Source organism: Acipenser ruthenus, chromosome 4 (genome assembly GCF_902713425.1).
Source record: "Acipenser ruthenus chromosome 4, fAciRut3.2 maternal haplotype, whole genome shotgun sequence".
NCBI classification, from domain to species: Eukaryota; Metazoa; Chordata; class Actinopteri; order Acipenseriformes; family Acipenseridae; genus Acipenser; species Acipenser ruthenus.
In genome coordinates, this window is record NC_081192.1 from 76718214 (window position 1) to 76727463 (window position 9250).

At 39.3% G+C, this 9250-nt stretch overlaps 1 protein-coding gene across 2 annotated transcripts in view; it reads right to left on the bottom strand.

Moving 5' to 3' along the window:
* Positions 1-9250, bottom strand: part of LOC117400459 (integrin alpha-9-like) — a 143174-nt gene that overhangs the window by 43111 nt on the left and 90813 nt on the right. For both annotated transcript variants that reach the window (XM_034000472.3, XM_034000473.3), the window contains 2 exons: positions 6232-6308; positions 2194-2341 (listed from right to left, as the gene is read on the bottom strand). In XM_034000472.3, coding sequence (XP_033856363.1) covers positions 2194-2341; positions 6232-6308 — 225 coding nt within the window. The remainder of the gene's footprint in view (positions 1-2193; positions 2342-6231; positions 6309-9250) is intronic.

Below are 9250 nucleotides of genomic sequence, written 5' to 3' on the forward strand. Positions count from 1 at the left end.
TCCTAGCAATGCAAGTGTTATCTATTTTCAAAACCTAGTGTAAAACGAGATAGTGATTCCTCATAAACATTGAGCCAAGTGACATTAATAAACTACAGAAGGTCAAAAGAATGCAATAGAGCTCTTTTCGATTATATTGAGAATCTGTACATTTGCAAGTGGCTTTTGAAGTTTACATGTACAGTCATATCCTCTTAACTCAACTGCTGCAAGAAAACAGTTGTGAACGTTGTATAATATCAAAGCAGAAACTTTCACATATTTCTAAACAAATGGTTTACATATTACAGTACCAAGTCATACAAGACATGAAAACTGATTTTAAAGCTTTGTTTTTAACACACAACGGGTAATCAAGACCAGTATTTCAGCATTAAAACCATACAGAATTGAAGAACGCTGCATCTGTAAGTTACCCAAGTATTGCACAGAAATCAGCAGTTATATTTGTATTAGCAGGGTTGGATGCTGGATACAGCATATTGCCCTGCTTTGTGAGTTAAGCAAAGTCACTTGTATTACTGCCCAAACACTTGCTTGTGTCCTGTAGTACAAGTACTGATGGTTGCAGTTGCATTTCTAATTTCCCGGAAATGAATCCAGATCCTGACAGTTTTTGCCGCTTTAGGTTACAAGGAAAACAAACTTGGAACAATGTGCGATAACACTATCTCCCTGCTATAAAGCACAAGGAGTTGAAAGCAGTAGATGTCATCTAATACTTAAATGGGCAATACAGTGGGCCCCAAGGTGACCTTATAGTTGGCCTTTGTTTCAAAAGGAAAAGGTCAAACCATATATCTAAGAACCCTACATTGTTGTGACTATGGGGCTGGATTCAGATCAGTAGATTAGGGAGCCTTCGTATTAGCTGGTCTTTAGTGTGCAGATATCTAATTAAAGACCCCACAGCAAAGGCCAATCTATACAGAGTTGCATGAAAAATACGCTCAGGCATAATCTGAGTACCCATATATTAATACAATACAAGACAATACAATAGAGCTGCCGATAACAGTCAATACCCCAATAAACACCATGCTTGGATTAAGATATTTCGCATCCGACAGGTTTTCAGCTACTATTTGGTTTGGACTCCCTATCTGTGCATTGTAAGTTCAAAGGTATAAGGTTTTGATACTATATTGTGGATGTAGACTTATACAAACATTCAAATGTATTAGCTCTTCCGAACTTCCAGTTTCACACATATTGTACATAAGCTTTAACCCGACAAGGCTAACAGGAGTCTATTCACCTTTGTCCTCTGTATGTTTACCCTTCTATTTCATCCTTTAGAATATGGCTTCAAATCAAGTTACCCTTCTCCTCTGCCTTACTGGGTATGTTAAACCTAGCTCCAGTTCTTTCCAACAGGGTGGGTTAGCCCTTTTATGAAAGACTACAATACACTGAACATCTAATATGGACTACTATATCTAGAAGCCAACAGATGCTGTGTAGGACAGTATTGGATTTGGTATCTCCGTGGACATCACCCAGTTTTAATAGCAATGTCTTGCCTGAGTATTGACCCTGCAGGGATGAAGGCTTCAAGATGAAGATGACTTTTGACATTGGTCTATCAATATACATATGATTAGGGCAAACGGCAGCCCTACAAAGCAGCCTGAAAAGCTTTTGACACATCTTTTTTGTTATAGTGTTCAAATATGTATTCCAGTCTGAATTACAGAACTGGTTACAGTAGAAAGATCGCCTATACAGTACTCTCCATGAGCCAGAAGGTAGAGCAGGTACCAAAATATCCACACTGTTATAATTACATACCACATTTCTAAGAAAAGTTAACCATGGTAGATATTGGCTGGCCAAGCCCATATTTATCAGCATATCTTCTTACATGACTGAATAGAGATAGTTCCATAATAAACAGAGGAAATTATCTAGAAAAACCTTATTGTGTTTCCACGCCAATTTATTCTTTATTACTGCCAAGGGCTTACCAATATTGGGACTGAGCTGTTATCAACAGTTGTTACGTGCATAAGCCTGTGAATCAACTGTGACTGGGAACTGATCTTGTCAGTTCTCAAAGAGAAGCAGGGTAAGTACTTGGAAAAGTGTTTAGTAAGTGGTGTTAGTGGCTCAGTAAGTTGTTTTGGTAGAGTTCCAAAATTCAGTGCTAGATGCATATATGAACTAAGCGAGCCAGTTCTTCTTTTCCCCTACCTTCTGCCACATCTTGATGAAGTAGAGCTCTCTGGAGAAGTTGAAGTAGACGTTGGTGTCATAGGCATCGTCCCCAGCGTTGGAGATGGATACATTGAGAGAGATGTTCTTCACGGACCCTAGTGCCAGGTAAGGCTTGGGGTCCATGCTGTTGGGAGGAAGGCGGGAAACAAGAAACAAAAGGATTGAAAGATGTCCCCATCTGCCTCGGTCTTATTAAAAAAAAAAAAATTGGTATGGGTAGAGCTGAGTGTGCAGTTACCCAAACATATTTCAAACAAGATTCTTTCAGTCCCATTATTGCAATTGTGGGTGGACAGAAACTGGTTTTCGTTGAGTCTGCTGTGTTAAAAAAAGCAACCTGTGACAACATCTAAATAATGCATAAAAAAAGTTTAAGAGACTGCAGTTGGAACCCGACGATATTGGAACAAGCGGAAGTCTACTTTTACAGTCAATGAAAATGTGCATACTAGAATTGAGTTTGGCTTTGACTGACTGGTCCAACACCGAAAAAACACAACTTCCACAAAAAACTGCACCTTAACTTTACTGTATTTTTCTGCACTGCCTACTGCTTTCATTCACTTGGTATGGAAAACATACTGAATTCAGTGAGGGACTTGTCCAGACATACTGCATCCAAAGAAAAAATGCATTATGAAGACCGAGTGAAAATAAATCTTACAGAATAATGAAAACAGCATCTGAAGTTGTACCCTCTGTTTTTCTGGGTTATAGAGACAAACTACATCGACCATGACCAGGAAAATCCTTTTACCCATGCAGAGATGTTATTTATTCAAGCATTATGCTCCACTGCTTGATTCTGGGCACCGGGTCAAAATCTGGTTGAAATTGAATGAAGGTTTAAAAAGAAACCACAAGGCCTCCTTTCAGAAGGTAACGGTCATTTCTAAAGGAAAACAAATCTTCCAAAACCTCTCGGAAGAATATCTTCAATCTCTCCATAATATTTCATGTTAGTTTTCCCCAGTCTGTAGGTTTTGGCATCATTTTAAATTCAGCACAGGTATGTCATAAAATATGCTTTTAAATGGAAATGTAATTAAACATAGAATTGTATCAAAAATTCTAATGTATATGTATAGAAATATTACACTATACAAATATATATGTGTGTATATATATATATAGACCAAAGGCACAACATACTGTAGCTCACTGTAGTTCACCAAATGTTTCAGGAATGAATAAGACGTGTGTTTTACTATTAGCATGTGAATACATAATCTCCCTATCGCATTTAATTTTTGTCTTTGAACAAAATGGTCAATTTATAATATAATACAAACCCATTGCAACCAGTACTGTATTTGTTGATAGAGAAGTTTTTCGTTTATTGTTCTGATTTCCTTGATGCTGGGATCATGAGCCAACCAAATTGTTTAGTCTACTCTATCGATTGTTCTGCAGGGTGGTGACCTCAGGAAATTAAAGGTAAGGTCTTGTGATGAGTGTGTAAGTGAGGTAGCACCTGTAGTGAGATCTGGGAGAAAGTGGGCAGCAAAGGACACAGTGGAAAATGCAAAGGCTGCCCTTCGTATCAGTGATCTCATGGGGCAAGTACAACAGGGAAAAGGAGGAGATGGCACAAAGCAGCTCCAGCTGAAAGAGAAAGTTGGTAGTCACTGAAGTACAAAAGCAGGAGGAGAGGATGAGGTGTGTCAGGCTGTATCCCACGCTAAGCAGGGAGAAAGAATGAGATGGGAGAATGTGGAACAGCGTAGGATTGGCTGGCGAGACCTGTGGACAATGGAACAGAAGAGGATCAGCTTCCTAATCAGGTCCACATATGACGTTCCATCACCGCAGAACCTGAATGTGAGGGTAGGAGAGAACTCTGCATGTCCTTTGTGTTCATCACTGGCTACCCTGAAGCACATTGTTACAGGATTCAAGGTGTCTCTGATTCACTTAGTCATGACCATGTGATGCGATGCTTGGCATTAGCACTGGAAGAACAGTGTAATAATATCAACAGCTCACCGACAATATCAGCAATACCTGGCACACAGCGACACTCCTCTGTCCAGGAGCATCCAACAGGAAAGGTTATTAGAAGTGAGATCTGCCTTATTTTCCCAACTAAGATTGCGACAACTACCCTTCGACCTGACATTCTCCTGTGGTCAGTCTTAGCATGCCTTGTTCTCTTCGTGGAGCTAACAGTGTCATTGGAGGATTCCATGGATGAGGCATACGAGAGGAAGAAACTCTGGTATACTGAGATAGCCGTTGTGGTGGAACAGCAGGGGTGGAGAGTCTGGGTTTATCAAGTGAAGGTGGGTTATCAGGGATTCGTTGCGCACTCCATGACATGGCTTCACAGAGATATTAGATTCAGTGGGCTCTATCCGAGAAGGCAGAGAGTAGCAAATGGCTTTGTTTGAGGAGAAATTAGGCCAATAGGGGAATGGATGCAGTTAACATCAATGAAAAGGAATGGATCGCTAAGGCAAGTGATGGAGAAGGTTAACATCAATCAAAAAGAATGGATGGCTAAGGTAAGTAAACTGGGCTGGACTGGGTTGGGTGGGGGATGGAGGGGGAGTGGTGCTAGCATCACTGTCAAGCCTTCCTGAGGTGTCGTGGGCTATCATGGAGAGACTGGGCATCAATGAGGAAGCTCCAAAAGGGCGAGACCCAGCATGCACTATACTATCAGCTCCGGTATCTGTTGGAGATGGCTGCAGCCGGAGAAATGCAGAAGTTGCAGAGTTAGTGTTCATAGAGCACTTCATTAATGGTGTGCCTCGACATATGCAAACCTGGATTCGTCAGCATCACAAATACACCCTTGACGATGTGATTGAGATGGCTGATTCTTTCCACTGTGAGACATTGACCAGCCGACACCGGGACCCTCACTCAAGAGACTGAATCCTGGAGATCCTGACCGGAAAAGGTACCCACTGGGCTACCAAGATGGCTGCCAATCAGCCAGACTATAGAGTGCAGATGAAGCCAATTACTTTTAACTCGGGAAGGGATAAAAGGGCAGTTCGATGTATTGTTGGGTGAGAGGGATACAGAGGAGAAAAACGCTGTTTGTGAAGGTTTGCTTTGCTGTGCTTTATAATACTGACAAACAAACTGTATTTTGGACTGGGTTTCTGATGTCAGACTTTTGATTTAAGTCTGATGCTTCAAAATCTGCTGCTCAGAGAATTCTCCCACCTGTTGTAGTGTGATAAAGGCAAGTTTCCTATATAGCCCCATCACCAGGGGATACACATCCCACGCTGTGGATAATATTATGCATTTAGGTGAATTATACTGGTTGTTAAACATACAGGATGTAATTAATTTTTTCTAGTGATTAACATTCTAACTTTATTATAATTAAACATACAAAAGCAAATCAGAGTTTCTTTTTTCTTGTAACAGATATCTGCCTCAGTTTACATTCTCTGAAAATAATATGTTTTTTATCCTTATTTAGAATTTAATTATTTGTATTAGCTCATGTTTTCAGTTTGGATTTGGCCCAGACTTAAGAAGGTGCCAAACTGACTGTAATTGTTAGCACCAGACAACGGTAAACAAAACGGCCCCTAACAGACGGCTGTTCATACCTTGGACTCACCACTAGGTGGCAACAGTATGTGTTACACTGATAAGCAAAGGAGGAGGAATTTGGACATGGTAACAGATAAGACTTTCATTGTATAATGATTTAAGCTTCCAGGTTCACTGCTTTATGAAACTATTCAATCAGTATTTCAGACACATTCTTTGACAGAATAGTGAAGTAACGTAAACCAAGGGTTATTGTAAATAAAGCTGTGTGTTGTAGGGGTGGGAAGTTGTGGTCCGGGAGGGCCATTCCACTCCAGGTTTAATGTAATAATGAACTGCTTTAAGGTCTGGATGGAGGTTTAATTGGTTCAATTAAACAATTTAGAACAGGGTTGGAACAAAGACCAGGAATGGAAGGACTGACTTTGGACATCCCTGCTGTAATGCATATGTGGCACAATGTGGTGACATCCATCTGCTATAAAATGAACTTACCCAGGCAGCAATAACCGTCCACGGAGCCTCAGATCTGCAGCACAGTCGTCTGATAGGCAGTTCCTCTCAAACACCGTCTGAAAAGATAATGCAATGGAGCACTTAAATCACAACTTGGTACTGATTTAAATATCTTAACTAAAGTAGTGTTCTTGTTTAGATGCACTTTGTGTATTTTTTTCTGCTTCAGTCATCACCCATGTGGCCTTAAATGTCCAGCAAATGTAAGAAATATCACATTTGCTCTATGTGGTATTTCTTACTTAAGTGATTTTTATATCCACTAAAGTCAGTTTCTATTATTCATACTAATCACATTCTCAAACCTGGGGGGAAAAAAAGCCTTTGCATCAAATTATAGCATACATTTAAATGTTTATAGCCCTGCACAAACCTGGATCTAATCTGCTTTAACTTAACCCAGTTGACCCTGGCTCACATCTAGCTTGTTTGAAGCAGAATGCAATCACTCATGACATTCAAAGGTACATTTATATTATGTAATGAGGCACAACCTATTTAACAGCATGCTTGTTATTAGCTTGTTAAAATGTAGTTACTTACACCAAATTTTCCCTGTAATAAATAAGCTATTAAAGAGTGGTGAGAGTTGTTGCCATATTAGTTGGTTTTAAACCGGCTTAAAAGTGCAAAATAAGGTTTGCTTCCACACTACGCAGTGTTTAATACCGTACTCGAGACCACCTCGGGGGGGTAGTCTCGAGTCTGGTTCTAATTACATCGCAACAGGTTTGTCAGAAATGTGGACGCTGTAATACCAAACAACATTTTTTGTGTATATTCCAATATCCCCAAATGCTTTGTGATATGTTTGGCAAAATACTCAGAGCATGCGCCTGAAGGACTTGCTATCAGTGTACACTCTGAACAATTCATGTCATTTGTCAGCTCTGTTTGAAATAAAATTAAGGGGGCCAGAATTAGGCTCAGGCAAGATATGAAGGTAAAAACAAAGATTGTTTTGTAATTAACAGCTTTTTCTGAGTTTAATTATGAAATAGAATCAGCTCAGTTTTTTTAAAGGGACATCACCTGATTAAAAATAAAACCTGAAAACTTACGAGCCCTACGTGTGTGTGTGTGTGTGTGTGTGTGTGCCTGTGTGGGTGGGTGTGTATGTGTGTGTGTGTGTGTGTGTTTGTTGGCATTTACTTTTTCCAAATATGGACCTCTATTAATATGGGGCATAACACATTATTTTAAAATAAAATACAGTGCATGGTGGGATACTATCGTATTCATTTCCACTGTTCATTGCGCTGCTGGGAACTGTAACTGAACTATTCTAATAGTGTGTGGACGCATTAAGCCTGACTAAACATGAAACGATACTTCAGTGTGGACGCTTTGAGCTGGATTAATTAGAACGGTTCCGAGTACGGTTCTCGAGATCGGTTATGTAGTGTGGACAGGGAATAAGTAATTCTAGTAGCTGTAAATGTGTCTCACTGAAAGTGAACACTTGAACCTGTTAGTTACCATTTATTAGGATGTATTCCATACTGTCTTAATAATACTAGATTGTAATAGGATTTGCAATAAAAACAAAGCAGTTTTACAATGCTGAAAGAATGGCAATGAGGCAATATCTGCATATCCTGTTTATACAGTTTGCCATGGTTACGGTTTTACTTCTATGACTGGATTCTCCTGGATTGCCAAGAATTCTAGAATTAGTTCATTGTTCTGTTTTTTAACTTTTAATGTACTAAGAACCAGATTTATCAAGGTCTGTGTGCCAAAACGCAATTTGCACCATTTTTTTGTGAAAGGAATATAAAGCTGTTAAAAATTAGCAATTACATTCTAGAATTCCAAGAGCTATTGCAGTCCAAGGGCAGTTGGCACACCTCTGCTGATGCTCTGTGTAAAAGCTAACTGACCCAAGTTAACAGGACCGTTTTAATCCTGGCATTAAAGACTGAGAGCAATAACTGCAGAACAAACATGTCAGAATTAAACTGTTCCTCTGTTTTAAGGAGATTGCCCAACCGTCTCAGCAGTGGACGGAAGTCAAACATGACTTCATTATGTGTTCATTAGGTTCAAGGGAATTCCATTTTAGGGCAGGTAAATTATATTTGTTTTATATAGCACTGCTAAACAATTTTAAAATGTATTTTATATAACCAGTGAGCCCTGTTTTCAATTAGTTTGGCAAGGCAGCTTAGACACAGTCAAGCACAAATTCAACATATTACAACAATTACAACTTGCAACTATGTTTAAAACATTTTTAAAAATCTATTGAAAAAACACAAGCGACTATTATTATTTTACATTTATACGCTATGCTTAGTTTGTATGTACTTCAGCAATAGAAGCTAGGTCAATAGCAAGGATGTGTGTTAAAAGAGACACCATAAAAGCATGCACTGTACAGTACATACAGTATTTAACCCGCAGTGATTGTATTATTCTTAATAAACTTTTAGAGTAGGCGCTGCAGATTTAATGAAATTAACCTTACACCCCAGGGCCAGATCCATCCTCATCACCCTCTACTCCCTACTGAGTTGAGCTATACAACAGGGCTATTCTATTAATAGATTCATTAGGTACTAGCCACAGAGTGCAAATTATCTTTTCCCTTCAGGTGTCTGTTAATCACCTCCATACAATGCAGCACTGTTTCATGCCCTCAAGGGGATACAAGGCCATTTAATTAGTTTCCCTAGACGTGTAACATTACATACAAAAAAAAAAGTTTACACTGCCTCTTATTTGGATAGTTTTGCAGTGAAACAGCTCTTCCCATTAGATACCTTGGTAAAGATTTAGAAACTCTGAACTTCAGACTTTTTTCAAAGTATGTTTTAAATAACAGTTTGCTCAATACTTGTGTGAATGAATTGCTTTAGTTACTGGTCAAGGAAGGGGCTAGTTGGAAATTGGCGAACACCCATCTTGGTTAACTGCTGTAGCTGTTTGCATTTGGTGTTATAGTGGGCATGACTGACACTTTTCTGATGTCTCTGCAGCCATAGTCTTCCCCTAT